The 16,990-nt window shown below is 42.9% G+C and overlaps 2 protein-coding genes across 2 annotated transcripts in view; one reads left to right on the plus strand and one right to left on the minus strand.

Annotated features, from left to right (window-relative positions):
- The window catches only part of LOC140547748 (B-cell receptor CD22-like), a 35,233-nt gene that overhangs the window by 8,221 nt on the left and 10,022 nt on the right, over positions 1-16,990 (minus strand). The gene's annotated exons all lie outside the window — the stretch shown is intronic.
- Positions 10,124-10,978, plus strand: LOC140547718 (cholesterol 25-hydroxylase-like protein 1, member 1). Its single transcript, XM_072670852.1, has one exon. It carries the CDS (start codon positions 10,124-10,126, stop codon positions 10,976-10,978), a length of 855 nt encoding a protein of 284 aa, XP_072526953.1.

Genomic DNA, 16,990 nt, shown 5'->3' on the forward strand with positions numbered 1-16,990 from the left:
ACCTTCACCACCCTCTACTTTGCCTCCAATAAGGCAGAGGGTTCGGTGCAGAGCTCATGCCTCACAGGTGGCTGTAGAGCAGAAACGCTCTTCCATCAGGGTTGAGGAGAACCTCAAATTACTGCCTCTTCACACGCCTGTCCCTCTACCTGCTGCTGCCAAAACCAGCCGGTTTCCGAGACTGAGGGGTCTGAACATTAGTGTTCAGGATGGGAACAGGGCCTATGGGAACCCTTTCTCATTTGAGGACTTTCTTTCACGCCCATTGGTCCACACACCCGTTCCTCCACCTGCTGCTGCTCAACCTAAGGTGGATAAGAAAGAGAACAAGGCCTACGACGCACCAGGTGAGTTCCAGTACTGAAATAGTCTATTGTCTTTAACCTAGAGTGTTTACATCTCAGGAGTCATATGCAGCATCCCCACAAACTCCATATAGCTCAGAAACACAATTTCTCTATATTACAAATTAGAAACATATATAAGTCATATTTAATAAGGGTTCATTTAATCACAGGTAGCAAGATCCCCAGGTGGGTAGGCCTAGGTAGGCAGAGGAAGTGTCCAGTGGAAGCTGGACTTAGTCAGGAGAGGAGGACAGACATCAAAGACGAGGCTACAAGACAAACAGCTGCTCCAGATGTGTCCGTGGTTAGACAGAGTAGGGGAGCAGAAACCAGCAAGGAGCCTGTCAACAACAGGGCTGCTCCACACCTTGCTGAAGGTAGTCAGGGAAGAAGAGAGGTGCTGGAGATCCCAGCCCTGACTAGTGAGCAGCCCCTTGACAGGCCTGAGCTGGCACTCGGCCAGGCATTTAACCTGCTGCAGGATGAGGAATGGTATGTCTTTACTGAGCTGAAGTAGACCCACCACCCTTCCACTGATCATTCAGAATTAAGATCCAGTTCTAATGGAGCAGTGATGTGTTTTAGATTAGTGCTCAGACTAGAGTTAGAATAGCTGAAGTTACCTGAGAATATACAACTAAAATGCTTTGGAGTATCCAGATAAAATTAGTGATGGAATCTTCTAAACATGAGAGTCTATAAAGTGTCTGAAGAGAATTCCCAATGATCTCCATCTACTGCTGCTCCTCTGTTGTTAAATGTTCAGTGTATTGACTGAATCAGTCTTTATCATTCCTACTGTAATAACACCACCTTCCAGGCGTGTTCACCTCATTCTAATGTCTTGCTTTTGAAACAGGGAGAGGAAGATGGAGGGGCTGAAATTGCTGCGCGCTCTGGCGGAACACCATGCCGAGGTTCTTCTGCCTGAGCTACATGACGTCTGCTTGGCCCTCATCAAGGAGGTAAGACCCACACTTCATACACACTCTGGACAACAGCTTCTGTAATGACATTATTCTAATTAATGCTAAAGCAAGTGTCAGTGGTTGAGTTAGAGACAGAGGCTCACTGTGCTTCTTTTGTCTCCACTGTCTCAGGTGAAGAACCTGCGCTCCATGGTGTCTCGTGCCGCCATGACCACCCTGTCCCACCTGTACGCCCACCTGCAGCGGAAGATGGACAAGGAGGTGGAGGGCACTGCCTGTGTCCTTCTGCACAGGGCTGGGGAGTCCAGCCACTTCATCAGAGAGGATGTGGAGATGGCCCTTAGCACGATGGTGCAGACCTGCTCGCCTGACCGGGTCCTGCACGCTCTACTGGCTGGTGGATTCAGGTAAACAAAACATTCCATATTCATTAATAGATTTGAACTGTAAACTAAATGTAGTGGTCATGTGATCAATATCAGTGGTCATTCTAAAGCCACAGTACAAACTGGCAGCACTGATGTACGGCTGAGTCTCTTCCTACATTTTGGAGAAGATCTTGCTAGAAGGTGAGTCTAGAGTTCACCTGTGTGTAAACGCTGGATGTGTATCTTACTGTGTTCACTCTCCTCTCTCCAGCCACAGAAACGCAGCAGTGAGAAGATGCACTGCACTGCATCTGGAGAAGCTCTCTCACAAGTTGGGGGCTTCTCGTGTGCTGACCAGCAGGAAGGAATTCACCAGCAGGTTCTTGACCGCCGTCAGCAAACTGGCCCTGGACTCTGCACAGGAAGTGAGGTAAGCAGTTGCTTGTTTTTACACCTATTGGGTCAGAACTGAACCCATCAGCATGCTTTCTTCACCAGCCAGCACTGAAAATGACCTTTTATCATTCTTCCTCCACAGACTCCATGCTCGAAACACCCTGAGATTTCTGGGGAGCCACGAGGACTGTGTGAAGATGGTGGACAGATTTGTGTCATCAAGAGACAAAAGATCAGTCATGGACATCATCACCAAGAGCAGGTAAGAAGAAGAAAGTGATCTTTAAACAAATGAAAAATATACTTTATGATGATCAAAGACTTTATTATTAATGAGTTTGATTATTAATGAAGTTTTTGTGTCTCCTTTTTTAAATATACAGATGAAACCAGCAGAATAATGAAGAACAGATGCTCCAGTGATGATCAACAGAGACGTCCATCATTTCTAACATTTCTGCAGAATTCAGTGGTTGAGATGTAAGTAAAGTCATTCAGAGTGGTTTGGTGTGAAATGCTTCGTTCTAGAGAAACTTACAGAGTCAGAACTGTTCACAGTGGAGGTGATGGGAACCAGACGTCTGAAGAGTGGAATGCCTCTAAAAGCTCCATCAGCGAGTGTCCTCTCTCCCGTGCCGACGAGAGCTGAGCTTTTATGCTGCGGGTGCTCCTTCCTGAACAAGCAGCAGCTGTCTGTGATCAGAGGTAGAGAACCCAGCATGAACGGTCAGGCGACCCAGCAACCCCACCTTCCTCTCACCAAAGTCCCCCTCTTAGAGTCCAGCCACCAGGGTTAAACGTGAGGTGCACCCCGGTGTCTGGGCAACCACTGGGGAGTCCGGTGAAGGGAGGTGGTGTCACTTTGTGACATGGTTGCCATGGAGACCCGGGTGTGGATCATTGTCTGCGTGCTCCAGGTCCTCGGACCACGTGCAGCAGCAGCAATATCCCTTCTCTGTTGTCGCAGTCCTTGTCTCAGTGTTTCTCCTGTAGGCACCACTCACACCGCCCTTCAGACGTCGGGTTCCCATCACCTCCACTGTGAACAGTTCTGACTCTGTAAGTTTCTCTAGAACGGAGCATTTCACACCAAACCACTCTGAATGACTCTGTTTACATCTTAACCACTTAATTCTGCAGGAAACAGCAACATCTAATAAACTCTAATTAAACTACATCAGTCTCTCTCTCATCAATAGAGGTTTTGCACTGGAGCTATGAGGCTAATGTAGGTGAAGTAATGACCAAACACGGACAAACGTCCAGATAAAAATCAGACTTCCAGACTCCACTACAATAGCAGTAACAGCAGAAACCTTCTCTTCTGAGGAAACAGAACTGTCTGCTTCAGATGGCGTTTCTCTGCTTCCTGATAGAACATCTAAACAAGTAAACATTCATCATCAAAAAACTAAACTATTCAGGGATTGAGATTTAGACTTTTAGTCTGGACTGAATTCAGGAATATGTTAATTAAGGAATTGTTTAATATGTTAAATGTAGCTAATAACAAACTGCTACCTGTCACCTGATAAAGGAACACACTGATGCTGCCATAAGAACAGTGAGACACCATGTGTCTATTCCAAGCTCTCATTTCAAACACACTGATGAACCAGTTCATCATCAGCCTAACATCAGACAGCCTCCCCACCTGCCTCTCCTCTGTCTCAGCTCCTACACAGCCGGGTTGTTTCTGCCACCTGATAAAAGAACACACTGATGCTGCCATATGAACAGAGAGCAGGAGCATTCACGGCTTTGTCTGAGTTTCATTATTAGCAGTATTGTTGACTCTACACATTCACTGCTGAGAGTTTATTTCTTTGACTGACACTTTGACACTTTGACTTGATGTAAAGTAGCAGTGTTAGGATTGCCACCAGTTCCGTATAACAGCTTAAAGAATTGCTCCTCATTTAATAATAAAATGCTCTGTCCGTTACTGAATCAACACGAGACGTGGTTTTTGTGCACACAGCTGTTGGATGGTGTCTCTCACTCAGCCTACAGCAACAGAACCCTGTAGAACATGGAGACGTTCTAGATAAACATAACGTACTACAGCAGTCCAGAATGAGTGTCAATGTAATGGCAGGGTTTACTCACTGGGGGGCAGGAGTGTGTGTGCTGAACATCCTGCTCATCTGCTCTAGAAAAGGTCTGGAGGTGGAGGCTGGAGACTCTTCCTGTGTGTGAGAAGGTTTGAACTGAACACTGGAGTAGTGAACGTCATCCTCATCTCCTGGGATCTCTGTCTGTTTGGGGTCTGAGGTCATGGCTAAGACTGAAACAGAGAGAGAGATGATGTTTACAGTCTCTCTGCGAGTACGAGTTTAAGAGAACCTAGTTTTCCTAAGTTATTACATACATATTATACACACCGACTGTCCATAACTAACACCTCCTCCTTGTTTCTACACTCATTGCCCATTAGATCAGCTCCACTCACCATATAGGAGCACTGTGTACTTCTATAATTACAGACCATCTGTTTCTCTGCACACTTTCTTATCCTCCTTTCACCCTGTTCTTCAATGTTCAGGACCCCACAGGACCCCACAAGATCACCACAGAGCAGGTATTACTTGGGTGATGGGTCATTCTCAGCATTCTCAGGGTCATCTGTGGTTTTACTACTGAGTGTTCATTCACTCTCCTTTATCCTTAAAAAGACTTCATCCAGCTTTTGCAGAAGTAAATGTCTCTGCTGTCTGGGGAAGGTTTTCTACTAGATTCTGGAGCACTGCTGAGAGGATTTACATTCAGAGAAAATAGTGCTAGTGAGGTCAGGATGATCACCACCCACCTCCTCAGAATTCAGTTCTGGACAGTGAACTTATTCTAGAGAGCTGCAGAAGAACTTTACAGCACAGCAATAAACACAAATCCTGCAGTTTGTGCTTTATTATTCCATATTTCAGTGAATTCCTGACTAGAAGAAATGGAGTAATACGATAAGAAACTGCAGGATTTCTGTAGAGATTATTGTAGAATTCTTCCACAATATCTAACATCTATAAAACCTTCACCTCCTCTTACAGATCAACACACGGCTCCAGTTATTAGTCACTGATTCCAGTTTGCTTTCATACTTTGACTTTGACCACATTTCAGCCGTCCGAAGATCATCAGCTTCATACAGACAGAGTGTCCTACTGATCTCCACATTTGCTAGCTAGTGAACAGCGGATCACCATGATCTGTACCAGTAACATTAGCTTGCTAGCTGACATCAGTCTAACGTTAAAGTGACCTTCATACCGTTACAGTGAGCATCTACAGCTCTATTACTGTAAATACTGCTGTCCTTCTAAACCTACATGAAGCTGAAACAGCACTGTGTTCTCCGGCTGATCCTGGGGACTGGCTGTTTCTCTCTTCTTCAAATATCTCGTGATGTCCATGGTGTTCACGTTACTGTCGACTGACAGCGCGACGAGGGCATGAAGGAGGAGAAATGGGCTGTGTCCCAAATACCATGTTTAAAAACACGCGCTCTGAAGGGCTCCTGACTTATTGCGCTGCTCGCTGTTGATACTAAAAAGAGTAGACTTTGAGGAGAACTGCAGAGTGTAGGGAGTGATTTGGGACTGGGCCATGGTGACCTATAGGAGTGTAAGGGTGCAACTGCTAATATGTGAAGTGCACAGAGTGAGAAGCAGCGCTAAAGGATCTGCATCCTCCCCTCAACCCCCGCGGAGTCGCCTATGGTCAGTGCAGTCCGTGCAGCAGGTCTGAGTGTTTTAGCACGAATCTATAAATATAATAAATATATATAATCGATCTATATCGATATTTAAATAATATAAACATGAATTATTATCCGTTGTGCTCGTGCTATAAGATTATTTATATATAATTAGATCATCTACAAACAGTTAATCAGGTGTTACTTGTTATAGGATACAGCGCTTATAAACCTTATAAGGAATAAAATGATGTCACAGTCGGCGCCGCCCGTCAGCCCAGTGGTGAAGGTGCAGGACCTGGAAGTAATGGAGCCACGAGTCGTGGGCTCGACTCCCGGCTCTGCCCCCTCCTGACACTGGTAAGCGTATATACTAGGCAAAGGTTCACGAGTTTGGACGCAAGAACCCTGCCTTAGAGAATCTAGTGTCGCTTACCTGTGCCAGTAGGGGGCGCAGTCCAGAGCCTCCCTCCTGCGCCTTTGTTAAGGGGTGGGCGGTGCCGCTTTTTGATGAAACCTTTTACTATTATTTTTATCATTTAAAAACAATAACTACATATTAAAAGAACAGCACAATCATATTTATTATTAATTATATAGTAATAATTATTATTATTATTATTTACAGTCATTACTCAATGATTACTCTATCATTGGTTGTAAGATTGTAAGGCTGTAAGATTAACATGATAACTCAATATAATCAACAAAACTAACATTTCAGATCTGTACTGTTATTTAGTCGGAGCTTATTTAAAATAGTGAAACTGGGTGTTGAACTGAAAGTAACTCATCTACAGATCGGCTTCGACTGACATTCCTCTAATTAACTTTTAATGAGAGGCTCATACAATTACATACAAAAGAAATCCAGGACTGGAAACTGGAATATTAATGTTAATATATTTCATGTATATTTTAGAATGTTTCTAATAAACTCAGTTGTAAAACCTAATCTAAAAACTACCATCAAAATAGTTTAATTCTAGCGCTCTTTAAGTGTACTGATCATTAGTGAATCTACAAGAACACTTTAGTTCACTGTAGCTTAATAAAGCTGAACACGCTGGACTCTAATTTTTGGCGCTAGGACCCAGGGGGAAGAACAGCTCACTGACGGAGCGAGAAGGGAGGCTCCGCCCTATATGTAAATAGGTAGTGTGAGGAACCAATGGGAAAGATGTGAGTGTTACTCAGAGGTTGGGGTACAGAAACAAGCCCCGCAGCTCCGCTGTATTTTACTGAACCCTCCTCTCATGAGAGAGGAAGCTGCTTTATTGTTCAGCTTTTATGAATCTTAAATAAAGATGGGAGTTTTCTCTCCTCTCTTCAGCTCTGCTTCTCTTCTCCTTTAGTTTGGAGCTGTTTTTATTCTCTTCTCTTTTCTTCTCTGTTCTGTTCGCAGTGAGAAGCTCTGTACCGCCAGTCTGTGCCTGTCGCCCTCTGCTGGCAGCTGGCGGCACAGACTGACCCTTTACACCACAATTTAGTACAATGTACAGATGAGCATATAAGAGTTGTATTTTGTTGTAAAAGAGGCACCTTAGAGACACATGATCAACAGTTAAACTATTTAACATTTTTCTTTTTTGTTTGCAGAGAAAACCTCTTTATACAGAACCAGCAGCGCTGTGTGCCGCCATCGCCCTCTGCTGGCAGCTGGCGGTACAGGCTGGTCCCTAAACTGTTCACATTCTGTTTATTTTGTAGTTATTAGACAAAAACCGAGAACCACAACTTAGAGGAATGTGAAAATGGCCATACTAGAGTTGTAGGTTGTTGTAAAGGAGGCATCGGATACAGCTTCTGTTGGAGACATATGATGAACCGTTTAGACGCTGTTAAAGTTTCTTTATTCAGCCTCTTTATACTGAACCAGTTTTGTAGTCTGTGCCGCCCTCTGCTGGCAGCTGGCGGTAAATGCAGCCTCTGTTCACCGTTCTGATGCGATGGAAGTTATTAGACAAAAAATGCCCACCGCAATTAAGTGAAAGTTATGGACATATAATATTTATAGCTTCTTGTGAAGAATGCACTTAATACAATACAACCCAGTTGCTGCTGAAGTTCTTTATTTTCTCTTCTGTTTTGTTTGCAGAGAAAACCTCTTTATACAGAACCAGTAGCGCTGTGTGCCGCCGTCGCCCTCTGCTGGCAGCTGTCTGCATAGCCTGAACCCCATACCCTGTTCAAATATTGAAATTATTAGACAAAAACTGATCACCACAAATAAAATATAATGTTAAATTAGGTCATATAACAATTGTAGTTTACTGTGAATGAGACACTTGATAAAATATTACTTACTTTGGAGAGAAATGATAAACCATTTATTTGCCTTTTTTTTTGCAGAAACGCAGTCGCCCTCTGCTGGCAGCTGTCTGCATAGCCCGAATCCCTTACCCTGTTCAAATATTGAAATTATTAGACAAAAAAAAAAAAAAAAAAACGGACCACCACAATGTAGTGGCTTGTAAAATAGCCATATAAGCGCTGTAGTTTGTTGTGAAGGAGGCACCTCATAAAATGCAACGTGTCTCAGAGTCATATGATGAACCGTTTAGACGCTATTAAAGTTTCTTTATTCAGAACCAGTTTTGCAGTCTGTGCTGCGTCGCCCTCTGCTGGCAGCTGGTGGTAAATGCAGCCTCTGTTCACCGTTCAGATTAAAGGCATTAGACAAAAACTGACCACCACAATTAAGTGGAAGATGAATTTGGACATAAAACAGTTATATTTTGTTGTGAAGGAGGCACTTAATAAAAATTCTTTTGGAGCCATATGATCAACCGTTCAGCTGCTACTGGAATGATTAGACAAAACTGACCTGCACAATTTAGTCCTTAGTGAAAAATGTAAACTTAGGTGTGTTAAGCTTTATTAAGCTACAGTGAACTAAAGTGTTCACTAATGACACTTTAACACACTAATGATCAGTACACTTAAAGAGGGCTAGAAGGGTGAAGTTTACTTGATGAAGTTTACTTAGCTGAGCTAAAATGGAACTATTTAAAGTCAACCTGGTCTTTAAACATACTACTGTACATGTATTAAAACCTATATACAAACACCTAAATACATTTTACATACACATAAACCTTTTCAGTTTATGTTGAAGTTAATACTACATTACACCAAAATATACTCAAATATATTTACATTAAATTAATTTATTGTAATTAATTTTGTTCTTGCTGTACTTTAAGAGAACAGTTAATGTAACTGATTGACCATGTAATGTTTCACCCATCAAGAACAAAGTCCAGATTTTAAATCTCTGTCAGATTTGACATTAGTGATCACTTCATCATTCAGGCACCATCAAGCTCTTACAGCCTTCACCACTAAGACTAGACTCTAAGAACACTATACAGATTACAAGTGACCACATAGGGGAATGTAGCCTGGGGGAAATTACTGCACATTGATGGTGAGTAAAGGGGGAAAGACACGCCCAGTATGGAAATAGGTGGCACCAGGAGCCAGTAGGAAAGAGAGAGTTTCTTAAATAGGTTGTATTCCACCCACAACCCCACTGTATATCACTGACCCAGCACAGCTGACTCAGTTACTGGACTTGCTGGGAAACATCAATATGGGAGAAATGATTCAATCCAACATCAGTGTAGTTTATTTCTGTCTGTGTGTTTTTAAGCTCACATGGACCAATCACTGTCCATTTACTAATGTCAACCAAATAAACTCAATTATTATAAGTTGATTCAACAAAGATCTGTAAAATGATCACAAAACGCTCACCAAACTCAAAACAGTGGAATAATATGTGGGATGGTTCCAGTTTTACTACACCAGACTTCATGTATTTGGGTAGAAACAGCGTTTAGGATTACAGTAGACTTTATCATTTTATGAGAAATGGAGAGATTAGATTTAATGGTCTGCCTCTGAAATCTGATATGTCCAGTTGAAAAGGCTGGCCAGTGCACAGCACTACTCGGGAGATTTTGGAGTTAAGAAGCTTTGGCAGGGATACAGCAGCTATTAGCCAATGTTTGAGAGGCTTGGCTAGACAGTCTGACATGGACTGGAAATAAACCTCAGTCAGACATGAAACCAGCAAAGAGCTGTTTTCACAAAGTGTGACTGAAAGCACCCAGACAGAAAGCCCAAAAAGCCAGAATCCAGCTGAAATTCTAAAAGAGTGAAAATGAGGTTATTCGGGAGGGGTAAATCGGTTCAGTCTCAAGGTTGGGGAATGAAGATAATCCTGCACAATTTGGACACAAAACCAACATTTAGAAAAAAGTTGTGAAGGAAAAACTGGTGTAACGCGGCTGTAGAGCAGGTTATACTGTCTGGCTCAGAAGTATAAATAAGGCTGAAGGCACTTCCACACCAGTATGTTCTCCCTACAGCAAAGCAGAGAACAAGATGTGGAACATCAGTAAAGTTGCTTTGCAGCTTCCTACTTCCAGGGCTTCAGACTGGCTTCTCCAGCCACTGTGGGACTACCTGCTGTTCCATCATTACTCCCTGGTCTCATCACCTTTCTTCCCTGTCATGCTCGCCTTCTCTAGCTACTTCATCTTCAGTTGTCCCTTTGCGATTCTGGACCTCCTGGGAGAGCACGCTCCTGCCTTTTACAGCTACAAGATCCAAAAGGAGAGGCGACCGACCGCCAGCATGATGATGAGGAGCCTGGGCACAGCGCTGTACAACCACCTGGTCTTTGTGGTCCCAGTGGTTCTGATCAACAGTGCTGTGATGCCAGCTCCTCAGCTGCCTGCGCTTGCTCCAACAGTCTGGGAGCTTTTCTCCGGGAGTCTTGGTGCCTTGATCATCTTTGATACCCAGTACTTCTTCTGGCATATGGCTCATCACAGGAACGGACACCTGTATAAGTGGGTCCACGCCATCCACCATGACTACATCTCGCCCTTCTCCTGGTCCACCGAACATCTCAGTGCAGTGGAGCTGATGACAGTGGGTTTCTGGAGTAACCTGAACCCTCTCCTTCTACGGTGCCATCCCCTGACTACGTGGACCCTCACCATCTTCAGGATCTGGTTGTCTGTTGAGGATCACATTGGCTACGACCTGCCCTGGACCCCAAGCCACCTTGTTCCTTTTGGACTGCTTGGAGGAGCACTAGCTCATGACCTTCACCACCAGAAGCCCAGCAGCAACTTTGCTCCTTTCTTCAGTCACTGGGACAGACTTTTTGGCACATCCAACAATGTGGTGAAAAGGACTGAGAAACGCATGTTGGATGGGAAAGTCACTTAAACATGTTTATTTATTTATTTAGTGTACAAAAGCCAAAAAGACAAATATTTAAATATTATTTATCACTTTTTATTCTGCCGTTCTCTGTTGTGAATTCTATGCTGTATTTTCTTTATTAAACATGGATAAACATTAATAAATATATTTTCTAAGAAATGTGGTCTTGTGGGATGTTTTGCTTGGTAAGTCCGAGCATAGTTCAGCAGCAACATGATCAAACTGTCAGATTTTGTTTACTTGACCTCAGTGACTACACTGCAGACAGTTAGAACTGAAATATTAATATATAATATTTATTAATATAAATATGATTGAAGCTTGAGGACAAAGACAAAGCTAATCCTGTGCTACACACTGCAGAAGGTGTCTGGTACAGAACAGGAACTAGGACTAGGATGTGACGATGAGGAGCCTGGCTGTGGTGCTGCACATCCACCTAGTCTTCATGATAGCAGTGATTCTGGTTGGCAGTGATAAGAGCTGGATGGAGCCCAAATGTCATTTCTGACTTTAGTCTCTGTTATTAATCTCTCTGATTCAGACTCACCAAAAGTTTCATACTGATCACCTACATCTGCTACACCACTCATTCCTTCTGAGCTGCCACTGATCACTAGGTGTGATACAGCAGCCCTATGATTAACATTACAGTAGTTTACATCCCTTGTAAATAAAGGGCATAATATCATGCAGCTAACTGGATTACAGTGTGTTAGCTAGGGAACTGTGGGATTAGTAAAAGCACAGTGTTCAGACTGAAGAACTCCTTCTACACTCTCCAAGTTCTTGCCAGCCTGTACTGTGCCTTTAGTATGACCACTGATATTGATCACATGACCACTTCATTTAGTTTACAGTTCAAATCTATTAATAAATATGAAATTGATGTTTACCTGAATCCACCAGACAGTAGAGCGCGCAGGATCCGGCCAGGACAGCAGTTCTGCACCATGCCACCTTCACGTCCTCTCTGATGAAGTGGCTGAATTCCTGAATCTTGTGCAGGAGAACACAGGCAGTGCTCTCAGCCTTCTTCATTGCACCCAGTGACCCAGAAGGTTCCAGGTGACTCTTCAGCAACAGGGTCATTGGCACCTGAGGCTCATTGATGGGCGTCTATTGAGGCCCCATCTCACAACTTACAGGATGTAAAAGATCTGCTGATTATGTTTTGGTGCCAGAGAACACAGAAACCCTTCAGAGGTCTTGTAGAGTTCATGCCTCTAATGCTCAAATCTGTTAATGCAGCACAAGGGGGACCAACCCATATTAGACAAGTGGTATTAATGATATGGCTGATCTGTGTACACACCTTCTTTAAAGAGAGCATCCAGTTATTATGAGCAAAGCAGACACCTTGTCCCGTTAGGAGCCAACTGCCCTTCATATAATCCACCCTGCACTTCTCAAAATACAGCGAGTTACTGAGCTCTCCCTAACTGTCTAACATCACTCCAGCTTCTGTAAACATGGCAAATTCACTCAGGACTCAACAAAGTTGATGCTGGCTCATGTTTCAGAGTCCTGAGTTAAGCCATGTTAAACAGACCCATCATGCAGTCAGAGAACTAGTTAACACTATGGGCTCCTACCCACTTAGCCACCATGCTAACGCTCCCATTATGAAAGCCTCAGTTTAGGGTGGAGCTGCTAGCAGCATCGTTAGCTAAGGAGCTAACATTGTTTTAACTCTGAAATGATGTCGGGTTGAAAAAAATGCTGTTTGCTGTTTAGAACACAGTAAACTTACTTACCAGACAGTGTCAGCTCTTTAAAGCCGTTTTACAAAATGATCCATCAGCCAGCAGAACTTCCAGGAGCACAGCACAGCATAGAGGCGCGATTAATAATCATTATTATTATTTTATCATTAATAATAAATATTAGTGTTGTTCTTTTAATATGTAGTTATTGTTTTTGTCTAATAACTACAAAATAAACAGAATGTGAACAGTTTAGGGACCAGCCTGTACCGCCAGCTGCCAGCAGAGGGCGATGGCGGCACACAGCGCTGCTGGTTCTGTATAAAGAGGTTTTCTCTGCAAACAAAAAAGAAAAATGTTAAATAGTTTAACTGTTGATCATGTGTCTCTAAGGTGCCTCTTTTACAACAAAATACAACTCTTATATGCTCATCTGTACATTGTACTAAATTGTGGTGTAAAGGGTCAGTCTGTGCCGCCAGCTGCCAGCAGAGGGCGACAGGCACAGACTGGCGGTCCAGAGCTTATCACTGCGAACAGAACAGAGAAGAAAAGAGAAGAGAATAAAAACAGCTCCAAACTAAAGGAGAAGAGAAGCAGAGCTGAAGAGAGGAGAGAAAACTCCCATCTTTATTTAAGATTCATAAAAGCTGAACAATAAAGCAGCTTCCTCTCTCATGAGAGGAGGGTTCAGTAAAATACAGCGGGGCTGCGGGGCTTGTTTCTGTACCCCAACCTCTGAGTAACACTCACATCTTTCCCATTGGTTCCTCACACTACCTATTTACATATAGGGCGGAGCCTCCCTTCTCGCTCCGTCAGTGAGCTGTTCTTCCCCCTGGGTCCTAGCGCCAAAAATTAGAGTCCAGTGTGTTCAGCTTTATTAAGATACAGTGAACTAAAGTGTTCTTGTAGATTCACTAATGATCAGTACACTTAAAGAGCGCTAGAATTAAACTATTTTGATGGTAGTTTTTAGATTAGGTTTTACAACTGAGTTTATTAGAAACATTCTAAAATATACATGAAATATATTAACATTAATATTCCAGTTTCCAGTCCTGGATTTCTTTTGTATGTAATTGTATGAGCCTCTCATTAAAAGTTAATTAGAGGAATGTCAGTCGAAGCCGATCTGTAGATGAGTTACTTTCAGTTCAACACCCAGTTTCACTATTTTAAATAAGCTCCGACTAAATAACAGTACAGATCTGAAATGTTAGTTTTGTTGATTATATTGAGTTATCATGTTAATCTTACAGCCTTACAATCTTACAACCAATGATAGAGTAATCATTGAGTAATGACTGTAAATAATAATAATAATAATTATTACTATATAATTAATAATAAATATGATTGTGCTGTTCTTTTAATATGTAGTTATTGTTTTTAAATGATAAAAATAATAGTAAAAGGTTTCATCAAAAAGCGGCACCGCCCACCCCTTAACAAAGGCGCAGGAGGGAGGCTCTGGACTGCGCCCCCTACTGGCACAGGTAAGCGACACTAGATTCTCTAAGGCAGGGTTCTTGCGTCCAAGCTCGTGAACCTTTGCCTAGTATATACGCTTACCAGTGTCAGGAGGGGGCAGAGCCGGGAGTCGAGCCCACGACTCGTGGCTCCATTACTTCCAGGTCCTGCACCTTCACCACTGGGCTGACGGGCGGCGCCGACTGTGACATCATTTTATTCCTTATAAGGTTTATAAGCGCTGTATCCTATAACAAGTAACACCTGATTAACTGTTTGTAGATGATCTAATTATATAGAAATAATCTTATAGCACGAGCACAACGGATAATAATTCATGTTTATATTATTTAAATATCGATATAGATCGATTACATATATTTATTATATTTATAGATTCGTGCTAAAACACTCAGACCTGCTGCACGGACTGCACTGACCATAGGCGACTCCGCGGGGGTTGAGGGGAGGATGCAGATCCTTTAGCGCTGCTTCTCACTCTGTGCACTTCACATATTAGCAGTTGCACTCTTACACTCCTATAGGTCACCATAGCCCAGTCCCAAATCACACCCTACACTCTGCAGTTCTCCTCAAAGTCTACTCTTTTTAGTATCAACAGCGAGCAGCGCAATAAGTCAGGAGCCCTTCAGAGCGCGTGTTTTTAAACATGGTATTTGGGACACAGCCCATTTCTCCTCCTTCATGCCCTCGTCGCGCTGTCAGTCGACAGTAACGTGAACACCATGGACATCACGAGATATTTGAAAAAGAGAGAAACAGCCAGTCCCCAGGATCAGCCGGAGAACACAGTGCTGTTTCAGCTTCATGTAGGTTTAGAAGGACAGCAGTATTTACAGTAATAGAGCTGTAGATGCTCACTGTAACGGTATGAAGGTCACTTTAACGTTAGACTGATGTCAGCTAGCAAGCTAATGTTACTGGTACAGATCATGGTGATCCGCTGTTCACTAGCTAGCAAATGTGGAGATCAGTAGGACCCTCTGTCTGTATGAAGCTGATGATCTTCGGACGGCTGAAATGTGGTCAAAGTCAAAGTATGAAAGCAAACTGGAATCAGTGACTAATAACTGGAGCCGTGTGTTGAGCTGTAAGAGGAGGTGAAGGTTTTATAGATGTTAGATATTGTGGAAGAATTCTACAATAAACTCTACAGAAATCCTGCAGTTTCTTATTGTATTACTCCATTTCTTTTAGTCAGGAATTCACTGAAATATGGAATAATAAAACACAAACTGCAGGATTTGTGTTTATTGCTGTGCTGTAAAATTCTTCTGCAGCTCTCTATAATAAGTTCACTGTCCAGAACTGAATTCTGAGGAGGTGGGTGGTGATCATCCTGACCTCACTAGCACTATTTTCTCTGAATGTAAATCCTCTCAGCAGTGCTCCAAAATCTAGTAGAAAGACAAAAGCTGGATAACGTCTTTTAATGCTCTTGATTTTGAGAAAAAGAAACTATGAAAGAGCAGGTGTCCCAATACTTTTGTCCATATAGTGTAAATGGTGCAGTAAAGCCTTATGATCCATTAATCTGTGCTTCTTGAATTGAGGTGGACGTTATTTAAAGTGCTCAAAAGCTGAGCTTGATTTTTTTTGCTCTGTCCCAAATGAAAAAGAAAGGAGAGGGAAAGAACACGCAGTAGAATTTGCTCTACAAATGGTTCTCAGCTAACAGCACCATTAGCTAGATTTAACAGGATGCACAGCTGCATTAGAGCATTTTCTGCAGCAAGATGGAGTTTAAATATGAAAGTGGATGAAGTTTAAAGTTTGTTGTTAACAGAATCTGTTGTGACCAAAAACACCAGCTGGTCCAACTGGACAAGTGACCTTTAACAGCCCTCACAGCATTTTACTTGAGGCAGGAGGTTGTAGATGTTGAAGCCTGTGTCTACTGATCAGCCTAACTGTCAGCTCCATACTCCAGATCAAAGCATGGTTGGTGGCCTCTGTGCTGAATGTGGAGCTCAAGGAGGCTGAAAGCTGTGACTGCCTTTCTGAATGTTAAAACCACTGTCTGCGATATTTAATTTAATTCAGTTCAATTCAAAAGTTATTCATACAGCAAATTTAAATGTATTCATTCACAACTAATGCTGCGAGCAGACAGCAGGGGGCAGCTCAGCACATAGAGGAGAGAGAAGAAAGGGTTTGGGAGTATGAACAAACTGGTGAAGGGTCTGTAAATATGTAGATTAGAGACAACAGTAAGGATCAAAACCTGTAATCAGAGCAGTGCAGAACAGTGTTAGTATGGAAAGTGGAGGAAGTCACAACACGACTCCGCCCTCCACTCCTATCAGTCTCTTCTCTCCAGGTTTAGAATGGAAGTTGCTGCTGCTAAAGCATCTTACTACAGGGGAAAACTGGAAGCATCTGCATCTGACCCATGCAAACTCTTCACCATCTTCTCCTCTCTCTTCAACTCTCCAACTCCCCCACCACCCACTACCATGTCTGCAGAAGATTTGGTCTCCTTCTTTGAAGAAAAGGTTCACAAGATCCGCCGATCTTTCGCCCCTGCCTCTACCCCTCTCTCTACACTCTGCCCTGTTCTGCCTCTGTTCCAAACAATCGCTCCAAACCTCCTTCCTTTCATCTCCTTTATCATAAACAGATCTTTGTTGTCAGGTCTAAAGCTGCCAAACTGTCATCGGTCCTGATCCTTCTTGACCTCTCCGCAGCTTTTGACACAGTGAACTCAACCCCAGCAAGACGGAGCTGCTGTACATCCCGGGAACTGCCACGATCCTTTCAGAACTCACTGGTCACTCCTTCTACAGAAGCTGGAAGCCTTGGTGTAGTCATGGAT

Source organism: Salminus brasiliensis, chromosome 25, assembly GCF_030463535.1.
Source record: "Salminus brasiliensis chromosome 25, fSalBra1.hap2, whole genome shotgun sequence".
NCBI classification, from domain to species: Eukaryota; Metazoa; Chordata; class Actinopteri; order Characiformes; family Bryconidae; genus Salminus; species Salminus brasiliensis.